At 38.5% G+C, this 23,729-nt stretch overlaps 1 protein-coding gene across 5 annotated transcripts in view; it reads left to right on the top strand.

The window, feature by feature from the left end:
- The window catches only part of SMARCA2 (SWI/SNF related BAF chromatin remodeling complex subunit ATPase 2), a 117,684-nt gene that overhangs the window by 4,675 nt on the left and 89,280 nt on the right, over nt 1–23,729 (top strand). For 3 of the 5 annotated variants that reach the window (XM_082074466.1, XM_082074469.1, XM_082074467.1), the window contains exons 2-3: nt 6,410–6,670; nt 13,402–13,525. In XM_082074466.1, coding sequence (XP_081930592.1) covers nt 6,446–6,670; nt 13,402–13,525 — 349 coding nt within the window. In that variant the 5' untranslated portion in view covers nt 6,410–6,445. Of the gene's footprint in view, nt 1–4,287; nt 4,392–6,409; nt 6,671–13,238; nt 13,258–13,401; nt 13,526–23,729 lie in introns of those variants that run through there. The other 2 variants (XM_082074468.1, XM_082074470.1) reach the window with 2 other exon arrangements.

A 23,729-nucleotide genomic window follows, 5' to 3' on the forward strand; every position in this document is an offset into this window, starting at 1 on the left:
AAATGAAACAGTTGCGCATGCACAGTAGGAATAAGAATTATTACAGAAATATTTGTAAGGGATTGATGGTGGGAATTATTAGGACTAAAATCCTAAAGTAAACTGTCTCTGCATCTGAAAAGGAGCGTTATGCTGCCTCACTCCACAATGAAGTTTCTGGTGTAAGCCCACCACCAATTCTCCTAACTCTTCTGGGGTGCATGCAAACGGTCTTTGGTAGACAGTGACTGATGCAGTGTCCAGAGGTTTTTGTATGTGACCTAAGAGTCTGGATAAGCAATTAAGGTACAGCATTTCTGATTGTGCGGTTTGTAAACTGCAAATTCTGTTCCAGAAGGTTTTGAAGTTCCATACATGAGTATGTAAAGGCAGAATCTCTCAGCTGTTAATGTATTTGGCTTCTGTGTGTGAACTGAATTATTCTTGTTTATGTTATGTGAAGATTTGACCCTTCTCCTTACTGCTTTTTTTTGTTGTTGTTGTTGTTTCATGTAGACCTGTTTATTGACTGACTCATTGTTTGATGAAATGATGATAGTTAAATCCTGATACATGGTAATGCAGAGTGTCCTGTGGGGTTGTACAATATAAAACACTGATTTGCTTCCAAGTTTTTTAAGTTACTTGTTTTAATTATGATGAGCTGCTTTCATTATTAATCAGTTCTTAAACTTTGAACGTCTTCATTTGGTTATGGTTAGAAGATTAAGCAAATACTACAAATCACTGACAATATCATTTCATGTTTTCTGTGGTTATGTAGTAAAAATAAATGCTTTAGCCCGTAGTTGCTCACAGTTTCACAGTATATCTTTTCGAAGTCACCTGTGAATTGTGGCTTTGCTGGGAGATGTGTGCGGAAAAGTAGACTGTAATTATTTTTCTGTGAAGGCAGAGTTGCAGTCTGCTTTGCAGTGTGTATGTGGCTGTTGTATGGGTCCACATTTCCTTTTAATCAAATGTAGGTGGTTCAGTTTCCTTACTTTCCCCTACATATCCAAGGCCAAAACGCCCTGGCTGAAGTTCAGTTTAGTTTGACTCGGTCGTGGAAAGGCGGAAGTTATATTGAATGGTAAAGAGAAACAGCTAGAAGAATTATAAATGCTTACTGCTCTATCTCTTTTTAGACTGTGCCCTGTGTTAAAGCAGGCTGTAGTCTCTGGATCTTTTTGGGTGTTCCACTGGTCTTGAATTCCAAAGTAACGTAGGTGGTTTTGGACCCACTAATATTGCATACTTTCTTCACGCAAAGGAAATCCATGCCTTTGTTACCTTTGGGTGTGTAGTGGGTTTGTACTAAAATATGTGTAGTGTTCCTGAGTGCTGTGGGTCCTGAAAAATTGAGCTGATGGAGACACTGTTGTACAATGAATGAGCTGCATCTACAAAACCTTCCAGGTGCATATAAAGAAACATTTATGCTTAGGGAATGTTCCCTCAAATTCTTTGTATTGTAGATAATCACTGTCCTAAACCATTTGATCTACAAGTAGTTGAGCAGGGATCCTAAGTCTCTCTCTTCAGCTTCAGCTCTCGGTTTTGTGGCTCTTCTTGTATCTGCATCTGGTTAAAGCACTTTTTTTTCTTTTTTTTTTTTTTCCTTTTTTTTTTTTCTTTTTTTTTCTTTTCTTTTTTTTTTTTTTTTTTTCTGTCTCAGCTCTGTGTCCAGCAGAGGTGGAAAAATTCTCTGAGACCACAGGAAGAGCTGCATGATTTACCACAACTAATTCAGTCCCCACTAGTTCTATTGGGGGCTGTTCTCAAAAGAGATTTGGTGATGTTGATGTAAATAAACCTAAGAAGTGATAAGGGATTACAGTCAAGAAGATATGTCTTATTTGAAGTCTATGAATAAAACTATTCTCATGAGGTTTTTGAGAAAATTTTAAGATTGGACACTTGAGAAACAATTAGTATGTAATGCATTTGAGAGTCAGGGCCAGAAGCCTTATCATCATGAGATAATTTTATTTTTAATTTTAATAAAGTCCTTATAATCTATTAGAAGCCTTTACTTTTTTTTTTTTTTTTTTTTTTTTTAATTCCCTTCCTTCCTCTTCACTTTATAATTCTAACAGGCACCACTCATTAAAAAGCAGTCGGTACAAATGGGTCAACACTGACTGTTGCAGGGAGTTGGCTTCATTTTGCTTATTTCATTACAGGCGCCAGGTTTTACCCAAACTAATATTAGTGTTGTCTGGATGGAGCCTGGCCACTGTTGCACCTGTTGTATTTTTGTAGATTATTGCTTTGGCTTTAATGAGTCTTTTATAAGGGCCTAGAGGAATTACATATCTAGCTCTTACTGACTTTTAATGAGAGCAGGGTGCCTAATTTATATGGGGTTTTTTATACAATCTCAGTCATAGTAAATATAATCTAAGCTATTTTTGAAACATGTTACATCATAAGATTTTTAGCTGTTCTGTGAACTGATCCTTGGTTTAGAGGGCCATGTATAATCTGGTTTATGGCAGTAGCTGTTTTTTTAGTTTTGTGGGCTACTATTGTCAGAGAAAATTGCTTTGTCTCTTCATGTTCATGGGTATCTTTGCATAGGATTTATTCCTCACATTTAGCTAATATTTTCCAATATTTTGTGTTCTGATATAGTTCTTCAATATACAAAAATCTCTGAATACAAATCTAAGACAGTTCACAAATATGTATGGTTTGGTGAGTTTATCTGCTCTTAAAGATATTGAAGGGACTTATTTGGTGTAAGGGTGTGCAACATCATCCTCTGGTAGAGGTTAGGCACTTGCTAGCCCATTAAAAAGAATTTAAAATTTCCAGATTTGTGTAGAGGATATGTTTGATATATATATGTAAATGGCAGTGTGACTAATGGAGCTGAGACTGGAGCCCGTTAGTTTTTGAGAACTGCAAGTTGAATTTGAAATAGAGGTGAATAGAGAGGGAAATTGTGATACCCATTTTAATGCATGGGTGTAGGTAGAAGTCTTTTGTGAAATAGGATATTTTGGGATACTGCATACTGATAGCAGTTTTGTAATTGGTTGTGTTGTAGTTCTGTATAAATTTTTCTAGATAGTGTTGATGTTGGTGGTGATAGGTTCTGCCTTGTTAAATGGACTGAATCTGGCTTATAATGTGCAGAGAGACACAGCTGTGATAGTGTCAGTCTTATATTCTGCAATGTAGTGATTGACTTGTATAAAAACTGTTTGTTGTGTGGAAATGTCTGTTGTCCTTCATGCAGCTAAACTGTAGGCCTCTTAGAGGAAGCCATGGCATGGTGTATGCAGTTGTGAACATTTGATACCTTGCTTCCTTTTGTGGTAATGTTGTAGGGTTTCAAGGGATTAATTAGTGAACATAGTGTTTTGCTTTGAACAGAGAAGCTTCATAGACATCTCCCTGTTTTATCTTGCAAGGAAATAGGATCCCAAGGTAGCTTATTTCAGGTGAGGATACTTTATTTTAAATGAGTTAAGCATTGTTCTAATCAGTTGCCTTGAATCAGAAGTGAGGGAATTCATAAGCAAATGCTGTTAAGCTGGTTTTGATCCTGACAGAATGATTAGTTAATTGGGAGTAAATAAGTGAAAATTATATTGGTGTAGTAGCGTTTTATCTTTTGTGTGGGCTCTGATAAGAAAAGACTCTTGCTTATAAAAGGGGAGAGATGATCAGTTCTGTAAGCTTTGAATTTCCCGATTGCTAGCAGTAACCACCAATCCACTGTCTTGCAGATGGGCCTCCTTTCTGCTTTATTGGAACCTTGGGAGGGTACTTTGTTCTTCTTGAGTGTCTGTTTCTTAATTTGACTACAAGCCAGGGTGTTTGCAGTGTTACAGTATGGCTTTATATAAACAGTCTCATAACACAGTTACACCACTTGCTCAATTTAGAAAGTAATTTCTGCTAGCTATGGATAGTGGTAAACCCGCATGTGGAAGGTGGAACAGCACTCCTCTGCGATAAATTCTGTAAGGAAAGAGGCTAGGACATGGAGTTGTCTTAGGCCTTGTAATGTACCATGACATTGTAATTACCTTGTGATGTACCAAATTAGAATGCTTTTCAATAAGACTCATTTTTCATTGGATTGGATTTGTTATTATGGGACAAGTAGTCATAGATGGGTAACCTCACTAAAACTACACCCAAAGTAAATAAAGGGAACAGGCTAAGTCCATCTAACGGTTATATACTGCTAGAAGTGGTGATACTACTTGCTTCCTTTGTCTTTTCAAAAAGCCAGCTCAGTAACCTGACTACCTACATTGTTTGGTGTGTGGTGGGTTTTTTGTTTCACAGAATCACAGAATGGTTGGGGTTGGAAGGGACCTGTGGAGATCATCTAGTCCAGCCTACCTGCTAAAGCAGGTTCACCAGAGCAGATCACACAGGAATGTGTCCAGGTGGGTTTTGAATGTCTTCAGAGGAGACTCCACAACCTCTCTGGGCAGCTGTTTCAGTGCTCTGTCATCCTCAAAGTAAAGAACTTCCTCCTCGTATTCAGATGGAACCTTCCATGCTTCAGCCTGTGCCCATTGCCCCTCGTCCTATCACTGAGCACCACTGAAAAGAGTCTGGTCCCGTCCTCTTGACATACACTCTTGAGATATTTATAAACACTGGTAAGTTCCCTTCTCAGCCTTCTCTTCTCCAGGCTGAACAGACCTGGCTCTCTGTCTCTCCTCATAAGAAAACGCTCTAGGCCCCTAATAATCTTCATAGTCCACTGCTGGACTCCATCCAGTAGTTCCTTGTCCTTCTTAAACTGTAGAGCCCAGAATGGAATGCAGTACTCCAGATGTGGCCTCACCAGGGCAGAGTAGAGGGGGAGGACAACCTTCCTTGTCCTGCTGGTCACACTCTTCCTAATGCACCCCAGGATACCATTTGCTGTCTTGGCCACAAGGGCACATTGCTGACTCATGGCCAGCTTGTTGTTGACCAGAAATCCCAGGTCCTTCTCTGCTGTCCTGCATTCCAACAGGTCCACCCCTAACCTGTACTGGTGTCTGGGGTTATTCCTCCCCAGGTGCAGGGCCCAACACTTGCCTTTGAATTTCATCAGGTTCTTCTCTGCCCAGTCCTCCGCCTGTCCAGGTCTCGCTGAATGGTAGCACAGCCCTCTGGTGTGTCAACCCTTCCTCTCAGCTTGGTATCACCAGCAAACCTGCTGAGAGTGCATTCAGTCTCTTCATCCTGGTCATTGATGAGTAGTTTGAACAGGACTGGGCCCAGTACTGACCCTTGTAGAGCCGCACTGATTACAGGCCTTCACCCAGACTCTCCACCTTTGATCACAGCCCTCTGAGCTCTGCCATCCAGCCAGTTTGCATTGTTTGTTTTGTTTTGTTTTGTTTTATTTAGGGTTACTTTTTTGCTGGCTTGACTACTTGAATAATGTGACCACTATATCAAACACTTGAAAATACTGCTGTTTGGAGTGGGGAATGCCAAGAAACGTGGCAGATCTCCATGGCAGCAACTGACCATCGGTTTTGTAAAACTGTTGCAGCTACATCCCAGTGTTACAGTACAGTGACATTAGTAAACAAAAAGTTCCCAATGTTCAACATCAATAAAAGTTATCAGAGAGCTGGAGGAGAAGGATGAAGGTTCTCAGAAAATGGAGGAATGTTTCAAACCTATAGCCTGCATCTGTTTTTTCCTGTTAAAAACACAGAAATAAAGACATAGTTATAGTTGGTTTTCCAGCCTGTAAAAAGCCTGTCATTTGTTCTCAGACTGCTTACTGTTTTGTAAGCCACTTGAGCTGCACTTTCCTAGTTTGTGACATTGGCAGAACCCCTCAAGTGAATTATAACTCTTCAGTCCAAAATAATTGTCTTTTCTTTTGCCTGTTATGTTTGATATTGATAGGATTGCATACAGAGATAACCAGAGTCCTACATTAGTATCTAACTTTAAAAAAAATGGGTCAGAAAATAGTCTTAATAATCCTTTTAATACTTGTTTTACATGTACATATTTCAGTGCAGTCCCATCTGTTTAGGGAGAGATTTTTTGAACACACATGTTGCAGTGGTGCCCAGCTATCTTCCTTGCCTTTAGTAGCCCTGTGCTTTACCCCATATGTTATATCTGATGACAGCAACTCACCTGAACTACTGTTGTCTCTGATAGATGTTTCTCATAGCTTACCAGTTGCTTTGTTCTGTGGGTAACACATAAACATCCAGCAATTGACTGAACTATCAGGATACTTACCCTTTTAGTGGGCTTATAGAAGGATGGTCAAACTAATGTGCAACGTTAAGGATCATTTAGGCATTTTCTGCTGATGACAGCTTGCATGTGTATGTGCATGTGTGTGTGTAAGGATTGCCAGTAGATTTCATTTTATTTTTTTTAGTGCTCCTCATGTCATATAGAAATCCTGTTTTTGTTCTGTTTTTGTTATTAGAGCTATTCGTCTAATTGAAAAGGAGACAGAAAATAGATGTCCACGCCTACAGACCCTGGCGCCATGCCTCATCCTGGTCCTTCCCCTGGACCAGGACCTTCACCTGGACCAATCCTAGGACCTAGCCCAGGACCGGGGCCATCTCCTGGCTCAGTTCACAGCATGATGGGGCCAAGTCCTGGTCCGCCCAGTGTCCCGCATCCAATGCCAACAATGGGGCCTACTGATTATCCACAGGAAGGCATGCACCAAATGCATAAGGTAATGGTTTATTACAAATGAACCTTTTTTTCTTAGTTGTCTCCACTGATTAAAAAAGATACTTACACTACACTTAGACCTGCGTAACCACTATTTAACATTGTATATCACCTGCAAAACTGCAGCTACACTCCTGTTTCTGTCTTTATCGGTAAAGATGATGCATATACCAGATTGAACAGTTTCCTTGTTCTTAGTGGACTCCTTTGAGCTATACAGTTAGCAGTTTGCAAATCTCCATTTGTAAACTGAACTTTTCAGTAAGATAGACATTACTAGGGAAAAAATTAATTATAACATTAAAACCTTATGGTAGTCAATTCTAACCACCTTTTTTTTTTTTTTTTCTTCTTCTTCTCTGGACATATCTTGCATTTTTTCTGGGGTGGTTTTTAGTTTTGCCTTTTAAAAAATATTTTTAAAGGTCTTTTGCTTACAAATTTACTTACTCTTCTATGTTGATGAAAAACCTGGTTTCCAAGTTATTTTATAAAATCTCCATCTTACTAAGGAATTTGAAACTATGTAGTGTAGAATGTGAATAATTGGATAATTCAGGATAATTTGGGATTATTAAATTAAGTTTGTTTCAATTTCACTGATGTTCTGCTCTCAGAAATATGTAGTAACGTCTTAGAGAGACAAGGTACTGAAAATGTTTTAGTAACTATCATTGGTTCCACTTGGAATTGTTAGATGAATATAGAAAAAAGTTTTAAAGTAATATAAATGTATTTACTTTTCAACTTCTTCATGTTGCCATTTTCACATATGGATCAATTTCATTTGTTAGAAACAGCTAAAACAGTGTCCAGTCTGTAGCAACATGGCACTACTGTCTTTTGTGTGAAGAACTGTATTGTTAAAATGGCTAATAAACCAAAGACAGATGAAATGAAGGAGGCTGTGATCCAGCTGCCAGTTTGTACTGAACTGTTATAATTTCTGAGAGGTCAGTACATTCAGTTACTCGAAGTTTTGTGTTCGAATCTTGAAACATGTAATTTAGCTATTAGCCAGATTACACATTTGCAATTGCCATTTCCTTGTTTGTGGGGTCAGTTACAGCAAAAGCTTCCAGTGCTTTGCTGAATGCCCCAAACTTCATAGACAGCTGAGGTTTTTACATCCTTAAGCTTCTTTGTTTCTTTCTAAGAGATTCTGTACCTGCAGAAGAGGTTGGCACCTCTTATGGTTATTATATATGTGGTATATTTGTATATATAATATATATGTATCATACATATATATGGAATTTTCTGTTAGAATGGCTGAATGCTCCCTACATTGTGTTTTTAACTGTTATATCCCATTTTACCATGTGTGTTTCCCAGACTTTTAATGCTATCTTAGCCTTAGAAACAGACGAACAACTGTCATCCCACAAAGTTCTCTCAGACACTTTAGAGGCATCTCGGAAGTTCTGTGAGCCAGAGTAGAAATTCTTCCATTGAGGCGGCATTGAAATATTTTAAGAAATGCACCATGAATGTGAAGAGTCTGGATAGCTAATTGTAAGATGGCCAGTCAATATAGCTGTAGTAAAATTACTTTCCTTTTTTCTATACCTTGATTCTGATACTGGAATAAAGGCTGTAATTTCACAAGTCTTTATTTTAGTAGCAACAGCCTTGCTGTCCTGTAGTTTGCCACTTCACAAGCTCCAGCATGCCTTTGTGTGTGTGACTAAGCTAGAAAATGGGTCTATTGAACTGTTGCACGTGAAAAAAGAAAAATCTTTGTTAATTTTTCCGTGTAGATGAATTTCTTGGTCTGTTTTCCTCTGTAACCCCAGAAACAGTGTATTGTGACAGCTGAGGGAAGGGTCTGTTTAAGAAACGCTGTGAAAGGGTGCCTCTAGACTGTTTTGCAGATTTTACTTGAGTGTTGTTCCATCTAATTAAAAAACTGGTCAGCCACCTGCAGTTTGACAAAGTACATGTTTTCTTCCTGCTTAATGTTATGTAAAGCAGCTTGACTTTCAAGTCATGACATAACATAATGCATATTTTTTTCCTAATGAAATGCAGTAAAAGTGGGAGAAAGCACAAAAAGCATCCCAGCTACACAATTGCTTGTGGGCTACACATCCCATGTATGCAAGAGGATGTGGTTCTTTTAAAATTCACAAACTAAGTAGTTAAACACCTTCTGTGTTAGATGTTTGACTAGCTTGTGAAGAATAATATAATGCATAAAAGTAAAATCCAAAGTAGACAACAATAGAGAAGACACTGATACAAATTGATTAATAAATAATAATTCCTGAAGTATGTTTCCTTAAAAACAGTTAATATGAAAATTAAAGGCTGTATATTCACTTAGTAACCAGAAAACCCTTCCACAGGAAAAATTGCTTATTGATTTGCATAATGCAGTTTTGACAGAAACAATAAATTAGCTATCTTTCATGCTGCTTTCTTAAGTAATATTTAGACTGTTGATCAGATTGCCAGGGAAATACTTAATTCCACATCTTACTGAAATATATCTTGCATGAAAGACAGCTACATTTAAGTAGAAATACTTAGAAGTCTGTCTAGTTGGGGGACTGTTAAATGCACAAACTCAACAGCTTCAGAGAGCCTCATGGGGTGAAAGTACTTGGAAGGTGGAAGATACTAAAGTAAAGCGTTGTTACATAGTTGCTTTAATGGTACAAAGAAGCTCCTCTGCAGGCAGAACATAGGCCGGGTTAGATGGTTTCAGTCTTATTTCACGCAACTTTCTGTATGCTCTTGTGCACCAGCTGGGCCACATGATTTTAACTGCTTAACTCTTAGTTATGACAACAGTATAGCTGTTTAATTTGCATCATTCTCACTTGAGGGATGGGAAGAGTACTGCAAGTTCTTGGTTTGTGTTCTCCTTCCATTTAATCATAACCTGTTGCATAATCACTTCTTTTGTGAATTTGTGTACTGTAAATGATTACTGGCAGTGGAAGAATTATGATTTTGTAGGCAATATTACCATTTTGGATGAGTGAGAAAAAAGTAAGTGACAGGAAAGCCTTCCTACAAAAATGGTAATTTTTACTAAATATATTATTGTTGACTCAGATGTTCCCTTAAAACAGAAGGCAAATGGGTTCCTGTTTCCAGTATTGTTGTCTAACATATCTGTGCACATTAGACATTCTGAGGATCTTAAAATTCTGTTGAGGTCCTGGAAGTAATGCTTTTTTATTCCACAGACATGTTGCCTGCAATATTTTTGTTGTATGTGTTTACATTCGTGAAAAAAGAAAAAAAGTATTGTTGCCAACTTCGAAAAATCAGCAGAGAACTCATATAAAATGGTGTTTCAGTGATTTCTATGGCATTAGCAGAATTGTTGGCCAAGTCCTTACTGCAAGGACAAACACAGTCAGTCTGGTTGTCCCACCAGTGATGCATGCAGTTATGCTGTGCAGTTATGTGACAACACATTGCTGTTTGGTCTACATAAATTTTGTTAGTATAGAGGCTCCACAGTCTAGAAGAAATATAGTTTAATAATTCATCTTTGTTTGTTTCTTTGCTTGTTTTTAAGAAGGGTGAAGGAAACCAAAAAAAGCCCAATAATCTGACAGTTTACCTGGAAATAAGTCAAACAATGCTGCCTGAGAGAAGAGACCTTAGTTACTAAATGCAGAGTAAAAGCAGTGTAGACAAAACGTTCCTTATGCATTAGGCATTGTGTCAAGTCTGTAAGTCTGCCAAGTCCGTAGGTGTGGGCTTGCATACAGCTGAAGCTCATCCCTCATGGTGTTTTCTGGAAGCACTATTTATGTATCTGGCCTGTTCTGTGCTTGTTCTTGTTTGTGGGAACCAATGAAAATAGTAATGTGTACTCAAAGTTGAATGTGTCACAGCTTGCTGTTTCCCTTCTGTAAGTACCTTAATGTGGTAGTAGTGCTCTATTGGTCGTATAGGTTACATTTCTCTTGATATTGTGGAAGATATCTTTAATAATTTATACAGGACTCAAGAACTTGCAGAAATTGTGTTGTGTGTAAAGTCCTTTCTGTACTTTTTAACCTGTTACATAGATTTACAGAAATCAGCTAACTCTGTAGCTACATAGTGATTCAAAGAAGTTATGAAAAAGAACTGTTTTTCAGTTCTTGTATTCCTCAGCTGAATTGTCTCCCCTATTGTATAGAGTTTTTCTGTCATCAGTAGAGGTGCTTTTAGATAGAAAACATTATTGGAAGTACAAGCCTCTTTGCATAAATTATCAGTACTGCGAGCATTAAAACTAATTTTGTCTTCAAAGAAGTTTGTCATCTTCATCTTGTCTAGCCTTGCTAGTAAAAAGCTGATTAATCAGTTCTGCCTTTCTTAATCTGTTCTAATGATTTTCACTTTCATTTTTTTTCACAGAAGCAAAACCCATTCTTTCTGTATTTAAGCTTCCTTCCATTAGACTGAAAGCATTTCATTTTGCTACAGGTGGTTGGTGTTTTAGTTTGTTGTTGTTGTGTTTTTGTGTTTTGTTTTGTTTTTTTACAAACCCCTGTTCTTTTGATAACTTCTTTTCCGTAGAAGCATTCCTATGATTGATGTTTTCTTGTATGGTCGCATCTTTATCTTTCTGTTCCAGTGTGGTTTTGTTTGTCTGGGGTTTTTTTTTGTTTTTTGTTTTTTGTTTTTTTTTTTAATTTACCTTTTAAAAAGCCACATAATTGTTCCTGTGTGTTGCTCTTTGTTAATACCAGTTCTTTTCCCCACCTTCGGTATGCTGGTCCTTCTGATGCTCTGGGTCTACATGCTGTGTCCCATCTTAGTCCCATCAGAGCTGCCTGCATCCACGGCAGTTTCATGGTTGCCACCCGTAAGTGCAGTGTTGCCCATCCCTGCAGTCACACCACACATGTGTACCCATCCTCTGTTCTGGAAATAAATTTCCTGCACAATCTCCTCCTCCTCTTGGTGGCCCTAAAGATTTCGTCCTGAACACATACTGTGACAAAACAGGAATGGATCCAGCTTTACAGGTGTTTCAGTTCCTGTAGTATTAAGCTTCTGCAGGTGGAATGTGAGCTGAGTATTCTCTTCCATGCTGGTTATCTTTGTAAGCAGAGGCAAAGGGAAGGAGAGGGATCTTCATGCTTCAGAAAAGGGCATTGGGATTTACTTGGTCAGCGCAGTGGAACTATTTTTAATGTGTCAGTCATCTCTCTCTACATTTCTGCTCCATATCCCAAGTTCTTATAATCAAAAATAGCTTCTCAAGTAACAGGTATTTTTCTGATAGAAGTTCTTTTCACAAATGTTTTTATATGGCCATGACAACTAAAAGATTTGATGAAACATAAAAAATGTATTTTATTTCTCCTTTTCTCCTTTTAACCCATAGTTTCTGATGAGGTAAAATAATAGTGAAATCCTTCAGAAATACTGATAAACGCCCCCTCCCCCCCGCCATGTGTTTAAAGATACTTTGAATCAAATCCAATTATTGCAATGGAAAGTGGAAAATTTAAATGAAGGGTTTACAGATTAAAATTTGGAATAATTTTTGCCTTTGTGGAAAGGATGACCTATGTTTAGGTCTGCTTTAAATGGATTCATGTGTAACAAATTTCTCAAAAAGAAGAAATGTGACAGTGTCTTTTTTTCTGTGACTTGATGCAGCTTCTTGCATGCTCTTTTTGTTAAGTGCCCATATTTTCCAATTGGATAAGTTTTCTTAACTCTCTTTTTAAAAAGAATTATCAATAAATAGCTGTGTGTTTAGATAAAACAGACTGGAAGGTCTTTGTTTGCAGTAGGCTTTGCAAGAACGTTTAGTATGCGTGCATGCAAGGGTTACAGAGAGGGGTAGAGCTGCATATTTCTGTAGAGAGAAGATGCCAGCCTGTTCCTTCCTAATACAAAGCCTGCAGAGTTCCACGTTAGAAGTTCATGAGCATAATCCCTTCCCTATTTAGGGACCTGATGTAATTTTTGCTTTCAGGTAAAACTTCTTAGTTTTCTTAAGACATCTTCATTCTGATGTTGCTTTTCCACTCTTTTCACATTCAGAGTGCTCAGTTTCTATTATGGAGCCTTTTCCAGTGCCCTGCATGCCTTCAGCTTGTTTTTCTGATCCTGAGCTGTCTTCTGTTGGTGATCTGAGAAAGGCACTTGGCCCTGTTTTGCATTTCAAGTACCATGGGAACTGTAGGTTTTGAGAAGTGAATGAGGTGACAGAAACTGTAGGGACCACAAGTATTTGAGTAGAACTGTTTTCCCTTCCTTGACTGCATATCCCTGTTTTTGCCTGCAAAGAAGAGGTTACCTCCTGCAATGTTGTCTTTGTTTTTGAAAAGAAACAGTGTTTGGGTCATTCCAGTAGAGCAGTGACTGAAAGGGCAAAGTTTGGGCTAAAAATAACTCCAGCAAAGCCACAGGCTGTACTTTCCTAAGTTGGTGTGTGTTACACTGCTTTGTAATATGAGGCCAATACGGCTTGTGTGTTTGTATTTGGACAGTTTGCCTCCCTGGCATTGCCAAACAGTTCATTAGGAGGGAAAAAAAAAATAGTAAAAAGGAAACAGAGGGGACAAACAGTTTAATGGTGCTTTGTGCTTCCCCAAATGTCTGATTCCAGGGGCAAAGGTTCCTATTGTATTTATTTTGAATGACTGCTAAGAGAAGTTTTGAGTCTTTATGTAGTTGTTTAGGTTTTGAGTTAAAGTCCTTTGGATTTTTATAGGGGACTTATATACTATGTCTATATAAATACTTCTTTTGTTTTCACAGTCTATTGATGGCTTGCACGAAAAAGGAATGGTTGAAGATGTTCATTGTGGCTCCATGAAGAGTATGCGACCTCCTCACCCTGGAATGGGCCCACCTCAGAGTCCAATGGACCAGCATAGCCAAGGTTTATACATATTGTGCATGCTCTATGATTTTGGGGCCACTTTTCTTCACAAAGAATCAGGAGTTCTGTGTAACAGATTTCCAATTATTTCCTTTCAGCTTTGTTTGGAAAGGCTGAACTGATATCACAGGGCAAGGTGAATAACTGAATCTCCTTGCTTGCTGGAGTGTCCATCAGTCATGTATTGGAAAAAAGCTAAGCTTCAAGTCTGTGGCTGGGGCAAGTAATAGAACTAAGTCTATTACAGATTTCAGTTCACGTATCTGAAAAAAGCCCACCTATTGCTTTCCTATCGTATGTGGCTATTGTAAATGTAAATGGATTTGAAAATTATCTTGTGGTGAAGGAATGATAAGAGAGAAGAACTGAAACATACCTGGAGAAACCCTCTTTAATATCTGTAATGTTTGGTCAAGGGCTGATCAAAGTTCTTTCCAAATTTTTATTTTATGCCAGAAAATGGTAACTTTTTACCACGTTGCTATATGCCTTCTTTGTGTCCTTCAGTTTGCAACATAAAAGGACATGTATTCTATAAGTAGCTCAGTACATTGAAGATTTAACTGGTGACATCTGCTAGTATTAATTAGTTCAGCAGATAAGGCTTTGTATATTGCATAATTAATTACGTTACAGCAAAACTTGAAGAATCCCAACTTCAGAACTAGAGTCCTGGTTTGACACACTCTATACAAATCTATCAAGAGATGTTCCCTGTTTGATAGATTTACATGTTTATTACATAGGATAAGAGAAATACTGGAAGGAGAAAACAGGTACAGATCAGCAAAATGACTCAGCCTGAACTGCTTTGTGACTTTTCAGTGGGCTGTGGCTGAAACCCTAGTCTGTGATTTGTCAGCTGAATCCCTGTCTGGTACCTTGAACATTATAAATTACTGTTTTTTCCATTATATCTTTCAGTATCAGTTAGGTAAAATAGAATTGACTCTGCAGGGACAAATTCTCCATCCATTAAAACTTTTCCACTGATTTCATTAAGATGGAAGCATGATCATCCAAGAGCAAGGTTTTGCTTTTGTGTTCAGAGACACTCTTTCACCTGCAATGAACTTGTTCCTTAAAATGAACAGAGTGTTTAGTCTGAAGATGAAGATGGGTCCAGTTCAAACTTTGTGCTCAAAATACAAGACTGTAAGTTGCAAATACTTCAAATGCAAGTAGCTCTGCGTCATTTTCTTCTTTCCTGTGCTGGCCAAGATAAGACTTCAAAGTTGTGTTGCTCTGTGAAAAGGGGATTGTATTAATAGCAGCTGTGGCAGGCTAAAGGCTACAGATCCCTGCTTTCTTTTTTGGTGTATGTCAGCAGCTGTTGCAAGGTAAACAGACTTCTAATGTAAACAAGCTTTTTAAAGAAGTTATTAAAGCCCCCCCAATATGTTATAATATTTTAAATACTTGACATTATCGAGGAGTGTTTTAGTTTTCTTTGCCTCTATGTCCACTTTTTCCTTCTTACACAATTACCTTTTCACAAAAAATGGTCATGACACTTGACGCTATTCTGATACATGATGGGAAAAGTCCCATGTGCTAATTTTATACTTGCTCCCCATTAGAGTACATATTCAAGATGGAAAACCAGGTTTCTTAATAGCCTTTCAACCCATTGGATACTGTCAGTCTAATTTACCCTGGGATTAGAGTCCTATAGAACAGTTGTGCTTCTACAGGTTTTGTGGAAATAGTCAATGTCGTAAAAGAGTGAGCTTATCCATGCCTGTGCTCATAGGCAGAGAACAGTATCAACTCTCTGAGAATGCATGGAAAGATGCATTGTAAATCCTCTAATCTTGACAAAAATCTTCAGTTGTGTTTGATATATTGTTAGAAACCAACACTTATAATAAGTTTCACATCCTTGTAGACTCTTGCGTGTCTGATGGCTGAGCAGTTGCGTACAATTTTTAACAATATGCATGTCAGACAGAAACTGCATCTTAGTAGTTCTAGATCTGTTTTTTTCATGGGTTATTGTTTCTAGGCCTCAATTTGACGTAAAATATGCATGATATATTTGTAGATAATAGATATTTATGTTGCTGTTTTCAGACTTGTGGTGGAAAGTAGCTGAAGAAATTCAAAATCTCAGAAAATAGATGAACCTAAATTTCTGGTGTACACTTGAAAACATAAGCAGAATGTCTCTCCATCAGTTAAATGTAATTTAGTCTAGCACTGATTCTGTTTTTTAATTCCATATTACCTTGTATGTAATTCAGGCCATTGAGAATAGTTTTATGGAATAATCATAGAATCATTGTATCGTTTGGGTTGGAAGGGGCCTTTAAAGGTCATCTAGTCCAACTCCCCTGCAGTGAGAAGGGACATCTTCCACTAGATCACGTTGCTCAGAGCCCCATCCAGCCTGGTCTTGAATGTCTCCAGGGATGGGGCACCTGCCACCTCTCTGGGCAACCTGGGCCAGTGTTTTACTACCCTGATTGTAAAACCTTTCCTCCTTATATCTAGCCTGAATCTGCTGTCTTTTAGTTTAAAACCATTACCCCTTGGCCTATCGCAACAGTGTCTATTAACACGTCTGTCCACATCTTTCTTATAAGCCCACTGTAAGTACCAAAAGGCCACAATAGAGTAACTGGAGCTTTCTTCAGACTCAATGACACCAACTCTCTCAGCTTTTCTTCACAGGAGAGGTGTTCCAGCCCTCTGGTCATTTTTGTGGCCTCCTCTGAACCCTCTCCAATAGGTCCATATCCTTCTTATGTTGGGGTCCCCAGGGCTGAATGCGGTACTCCAGGTGATGTCTCATGAGAATGGAGTAGAGGAGCAGAGTCACCTCTCTTGACCTGCTGACCATGCTTCTTTTGATGCAGCCCAGGATATGGTTGGATGCCCGCTCATATCCAGTCTTTCATCCACCAGTACTCCCAAGTCTTTCTCGCTTCATCCCGCAGCCTGTATTGATACCGGGGGTTGCTCTGACCCTGTGCAGGACCTCGCACTTGGCCTTGTTGAACCTTACGAAGTTTGCAAGGGCCCACTTCTTGTCCTTGTCCACGTCTCTCTGAATGGCATGAAGTCTGCCTTGTCAAACAAACTTCCCATTCTTTTTGTGGAGGTCATAAGCTGAACTGGTTTATCCAAGTGTAGACAGGTGTGGTATAGTAGTTAGTGTTTGTACAGTTGTCAGGAAGATGGATCCTGGCTCATGGATGAGGTTTCTCTATGCATCAGTAAAGCCAATAGTTGTAATAATAGACAGAACTTTATCTGCCTGGTAAAGGTTCTTGTCTTGTTACTGTATGACATTTTGATTTAGGAAAAAGATAGCACTAAGTAACATCAATATAACTGATGTTAAATATATTAAACTAGTTAAATGACAGATTATAAAATTAACTGTGAATAGAAGATGATCATGCCATTGTGCCTTTTTCTAGTTAGTCTTACAGGGCTCTATTTTGGTTCATTACTGTTCAATGTATTTGTCAGTGATCTGGAAAAAAGTGTAAAATCAGCACTGGTAGAATTTGGAGACAGCACAGAGGTTTATCAGTAAATAACAAACAAATTGGTTACAAAGGCTGATCAGGATGCTCAGTAGAATGCGCTTATTTCTCTAGCATGGGTTTTAGAACAGCCAACAGAATGAGATGTCAAGGAGCAAAACAGTTTGTTATGTAGGTGTTATGAGACTCTAGCATGCAAAACAGAAAGGCTGAAAAGAGTTTTGGTTATTCTGGCAGACATAAATGTGAATTGCCATATACAGTGTTTGTAGCCATGAGATGGAATGTACCACCTGCATACAGAAGCAGAGATATAATAACTGTGGAGTTGTATCACCTTTTCTAATTAATTAGCTGAAGGCTGTATTGTAGTATTGTATTTCATTCTAGTATCTACAGTTCAGAAAGATGTGGAGAAATTTTTAAGGTAGCATTAAATGTTTGAAACATCTTTTGTATGACGAGAGGCTGAGGGAGCTGAAACAGCGTAGCCTGCGAAAGAACAAGGCTCGACAATATCTGGTGGGACAGAGTGACCAAGAGGGAGCCAGACTCTTTACAGGGGTTACCGGTAGGGGAGACAATTGACATACAGTGAAACACATGAAATTCCATCGGAACATAAGAAAACATGGTTTTACTGTAAATGTGACTGAACAGTACAGTGGGTTGCCCAGAGAGGTTTTCTAGTTGCTATCCATGGAGTCAGTCAATACCCAACTGGACATGTTGCTGTGCAGCCTGATATAGCCGACCCTGTTTGGGCAGGGGTTCAGGCTAGATGATTTTGAGAAGTCCCTTCAAAACTTAATGATAATGTGATCTGTGAAATTGTGCCTTATTTAGAAGACAAATAAAGGGATAAGGGATGATTTGGAACTTGGAAGACTTTTTTTTTCCTTCCCCCCTGGAGGATATTAAACTCCATTTTTTTATTCTCTCTGAGGCAAAATATAATGCGGTCAGTCTACACATTCCCAGGTGGTAGAAAGGCTTGTAATAGATGTATCCTTTATCTTAAAAAAAAATAATGGTACAAAAACTTGGTAGAAATTTAAATTAGGTGAATTCAGACTGTACTAAAAATCTGCGTCTCATTTAGAGAAGATAAGTAACCTTTGGGACAAGGATTACCCAGGTATTTGTGGTAGGTTTTGGTCACATTAAATTTAAGTTGACACTGGATGTCTTTTTGATCGGTTTCATACAAGTTAGGTAGGCTGTTGTAGCCGTAGTGCTTCCTTATTGCCAGGAATCTGTGAACCTGTAAACAAGTTCCAAGTTTCTGAGAAAAACTGTTAAGCTGGAGGGCAAAACAGTGTTTTTAATTCTTTGGGAATGAGAAGATGGATAGTCTTCATAAAATGATGCTGAGTGCAACAGTTGTGATAAATATATAGGCAGTACCATTCTATCTGCAGTTTACAGTTGGAACAGATCGCAAAATGACATTTCATTTAAATGTTAAATATATCAGTCTTTTTAGTATTTTTTTTTTAAAGAAGGTCTTGCAAAAGAGTGTCTCTAAGTACAAAATCAGGAATTTTTATAAAATATGTGCTTACAAATGTGATAAGTTAGAAATGAATTGGCCAACTGCACATGCAGTTGTAGATGTAATTTATGTACATGAAACATGCAGTTATGAATGAACAATCTTGGAGTAAAGACCACTGAACTTACTAATAGCAAGCTGATACAGAATTTTGGAAGTAATGATTCTTACAGTCTGTTTTAAGAAAAAATTAACTGACCCTTTTTAAGATGAGATGACTGACTTTGAGCAAATCAGAAACATTTGTAAGCTAAATCTGCAAGAACTTTGTCATTTTGCTCATAAATGCCTATTCTGGCACGTTACTGTTCTAAGAATTTTGAATTCTTTTGATTAACAATAATTACTTAAATAAGGTATAAAACTTTATTATTTACATTCTGGATTTTTTTTTCTTGATGCTCAGTGGGTTGCTAGTCATGCATAGATAATCTGTTACTAGCTCATACATTGTCACATTTTTATTGCAGTTATACTGCAGTAGGATGGTTTTCAGAAGTCTGACATTAATTTATGGGGAAAAATATTCTGATTTTGTATCTTTTTCCTCAACAGTTACTCCTTTCCACTCTTGCTGCCAAATTAGAGAAAGGGTAACATTCCTGACTATTTCTGGTGACCAATTTTATTTCCTTGAACTTATGCACAATTATGTCCCTGTTTAGTCTTAATATCTTTTAGTGCTAATAGGTTAAAAGAAAGGAGAATCCACTGCTCCAGCTTCATATTTAGCTGTTTAAGTAGTGATCTTACTACACTTAACTGAATTTGGAATGCATTAGAAACTGCCTTCAGCCTTTGTGAATGTTGTCCCAATCTACAAGAAGGGCGACAGGGATGATCCCAGCAGCTACAGGCCTGTAAGTCTCACGTCTGTGCCTGGCAAAATTATGGAAGATTATTCTGGGAGTTATTGAAAAACACCTGAAAGACACTGCAGAGATTGACCCCAGCCAGCATGGGTTCCTGAAGGGAAGGTCCTGCTTAACCAGCTTACTTTATTTCTGCAACAAGGTTACCCACCTAATTGACCAAGGGAAACCTGGCAATGTGATCCTTCTGGATTTCGGTAAAGCATTTGATACTGTCTCTCACAGTATCACCTTCAACAATGTGTCCGTCACACAGCTGGATAAACACACAGTGCAGTGGGTGAGCAATCGGCTGTCAGGCCGGGCTCAAAGGGTTCTAGTAAATGGGGTTATGTCGGGCTGGCCACCAGTCACTACTGGGTTTCAGGAGGATCCATCTTAGGGCCAGTGCTCTTCAATGTCTTTATAAATGACTTGGACACAGGACTTGTAAGTTCGCTGATGACACAAAACAGGGAAGAGCTGTCGACCCTCTTGAGGGCAAAGAGGCCCTGCAGAGGGATCTGGACAAATTGGAGAACTGGGCAGTCACCGGCCGCATGAAGTTCAACAAGGGCAAGTGCCAGATTTTGCACCTGGCAAATGGCAACCCTGGCTGTACATACAGACGGGGGACAAGATGCTGGGCAGCAGCTCTGCAGAGAGGGATCTGGGGGTTCTCGTTGATGGCAAGTTGAACATGAGCCACATGCCCTGGCAGCCAAGAGGGCAACCGTGTCCTGGGTGCATCCAGCACAGCATTGCCAGCCGGGCAGGGAGGTGATTGTCCCGCTCTGCTCTGCACTGGTGCGGCCTCACCTGGAGCACTGTGTGCAGGTCTGGGCAACACAGGGTAAAAATGATTTAAAGCTACTGGAGAGTGTCCAGAAGAGGCTACAAAGTTGGTGAAGAGTTTGGAGGGGAAGCTGTATGAGGAGCAGCTGAAGTCACTTGGTTTGTTCAGCCTGGAGGAGACTGAGGGGAGACCTCATCATGGCTACAGCTTCATCACAAGGGGAGGAGGAGGCCCTGAGCTCTTCTCTCTGGGACCAGTGACAGAACCCAAGGGAATGGCAGGATGATGTGCCAGTGTGGGTTCAGGTTGGACATTAGGAAAAGATTTTTCCGCCAGAGGGTGCTGGAGCACTGGAACAGGCTCCCCAGGGAGGTGTCACAGCCCCAAGCGTGACATTGTTCAAGAAGAAACTGGGCAACACCCTCAGACACATGGTGTGAATTTAGGGGTTGCAAATGCAGGGACAGGAGTTGGACTCGATCTCTGTGGGTCCCTTCCAACTCAGGACATTTTATGACACTATAATTCTATGAGTGAACTGTGCTGAAAAACTCAGTATTGATATTAGAATTATGAAATCTACTGTAAATTGCTAAACAGTGTTATCCAGCATACATAAAATGTGTCTAGATTTCAGTTTGTAAGAGGAATGGGGAGGAATTGCAAGGACAAGCCAAATATCTGTATAAAATAAAATATTTTTTTAGAAAGAATTCATAAAACAATATAAATTCACTGAAATAAACCATTTGTGTGTTTTTTTTGAATTTTGAACAAATTAAATGCAGTTGCTGTGCTACAGCAGTGAATCAGACCAATATGAACAGTTCTTTGTCTTTTCTTGCTACTTGTGAGTGGAAACATAAGTGCTCCAGGAGTTGAAAGTTTTGGGACTTGATCTGTATATATGTTTAATTATCATGCAGTGTTTGTTGAACTTCTTATGAAGATACTCCAATTAAATATAACTCAGAGAATTCACGAGATTACTGCTACTTTACAAACAATGTTGTCTCTACTGTTCCTAAGTTAGCTGTACTTCCTTTTTATTTTTTTTTTTTTTAGCCTTTTAAAGATGAGAAAATATCATGTCATGTTATAAATGACATGACATAAAATGTCATGTTATCTGTCTACCTGCCAGCATAAGGACTCTCGACAGTTTATTTCTAAGTCCTAATTTTAGATGGCTTGCACACACATGACCTCTTTTCTTTTTTTGAGACAGAGTTTCACAAGAGCTGGTGTTAACCGTGTCCATACTACCAACGGGGAAATGTTGTGCTTGGCTTATTTTAAGAAATTTTGTAGCTTTGGTCCAGCATGAACATATTTTTCCATTGTATTCCAAGATGTTATGCTTTCCTACTGTTTATCATGGGCGTGTACTTGATTTCATTATTTTTTTTAAACTAACTTTAATTGATGGTTGAAGTAATAGTTAACATAAATGAGTTACATAACTGAATTTCATCAATCCAGTCTATTTCTTCCTAATCCAAAAATTCTCTTACAGTCACATTTTGAGTAAAAGTATACCCTTCCTGTCAGTTTGAGTAGAAAGATTTGACATTTATCATCCTCAGACACTCTCATCATTTAAGTCGCCTTAACTTTCAGTGGGAGTCAAGAGCTCTGTTGAATATTGTAGTGTTTGGACTGGTAAAACCTTCACTCTTTCTATCTAATATTTGTTACCATGCTTTAAATTTCATGTGTGTTTTCCTCTGTTTAGTTATAGTGTTAGAAGTGTGGAAAAAATCTCGCTCAGTTTTTAACTCTTTAGTTCTTAGCTATAAACAGATGAGGAAGATGTTCTTTGCTTCTGTTAACTAAAATGGAATTAAAAGCAATTACAGCAGAAACTTTTTATACAGTCTGTCCTCCAAAAATATTTGTGTTCGGTAAAGTGTTAGAACTAGGATTTCTTCAAGCGTCAATACTGTAAAGAATACGTGTTGTTTATGACATGTTGTGCTATATTTCTCTCAAACAAGCTGATACCAAAGTGGGATGAAAAGATTGTTGCCAATTATGCATACAGTTAAGAAAGCAGCGGTTTTTAACTGCTGAAAATTTGAGAAAGACTTTTGACATAGCCTCTTTTACAACCCACTGGAGGATTACGGTGAAGACAGAACCAGACTCTCCTCAGAGGTGCATAGCAAAAGCACAAAAAGTGATGGTCATGATTTACACATGCGAAATTCTGATAGGGCTTAAGGGAAAGAAAATTCACCATGAGAGTGATAAACTATCACCATAATTGGAGATTTTCAGAACTTACCCAGATAAGATCTGGAGAAACCTGATGAAACTTTGGAATTTCCACAGCTTTAAATGATGGGTTGGGATGCTTGGCCTCCCTTTCCTGGTGTGGGATGCCTGCTCCTCTGTGTATTTTTAAGAACTAAAGGTTGTCTGTTCCCCTTCACAAGGACACAGAACTCTTCTGTTGCAAGTATTCTGCAACCTTATCACTTAGTGCTTTTGCCGCCTTGCATTCTGAAGGTTAAATTAAACAGAGTAGTTTATGCAGAACATAAACCAAAATTTTTTGTGGAAAATGTAGAGGAAAGGGTACTTAACAGTTCAGCAAGTAACAATTGATGAGCTAGGCATTTAAAAATGTGTTGAATACTTATTGTGGAAATCTGTGCGTGCTGCGGTGAAGTGTATTTGAAGTGCTTCATAGCAGATGAAACCATGTTTGCAAAGTTCAAAAAGGTGTCTGTCTTGGCCTGTATATTAAACATTCCTAGGGACTGTGTCTTTAATTTTTTTTTCCTTTTACGACACAGGCTGGTTAAACTCAATCTTCATGACTCTTCATGTGTCCTCATTCTGAGCCCATGTGTGCATGCTCACCTTTATTAGAGTATGGGTAATAAGATAGGAAAGTGGGTGGGTGAATGTAGTTACATCTTTTTCACTCTTGATGGACATCTTTAAGATCTAGCTGTCTGTTGTGCATTACTTGAAGGATTGCTCTTTGTATTTTTTTCTCTGACATGCTACATATTCTTGGAAATATCACCAAAAATCTATGCCATCTCTTTACATGACTGCATTGTGTAGCTCAAGGAAATATGTATTAAGTGTCATTAAAATTAAACTTAAAACCACTGCATTAGCAAGTCCGGTAATAAGATACAAGCATGGTTCACTTCACAACTTTGGAGAATAACAGAGTCTTTAGCAGCTTCTTCAGCAGCTTCTTGTGCTTGCAGTTGATGTTGCAAGTTCTTGAGCACCCAGATGGTAAAAGGCATTGAATGTTCTTTGTCTGGCTCAAACCTTTAATTTGTATAAGTGGAAGAGCAGTTGTATAGCAATTCTATACTATCTGTTTCTATTTCTGTATGTTGGTGAGATTTGGAAAAGAGGGCCTGTGTCAATGAATGGATATTCCTTGATGTGTACGCATCAAAATAGACTTAAAATATTAAGCTGTAAAATAGGCAGACTTCACTGCTTGTGTTACACAATGAAATATTTGTCCAACATT

Source organism: Streptopelia decaocto, assembly GCF_964273445.1.
Source record: "Streptopelia decaocto genome assembly, chromosome: Z".
NCBI classification, from domain to species: domain Eukaryota; kingdom Metazoa; phylum Chordata; class Aves; order Columbiformes; family Columbidae; genus Streptopelia; species Streptopelia decaocto.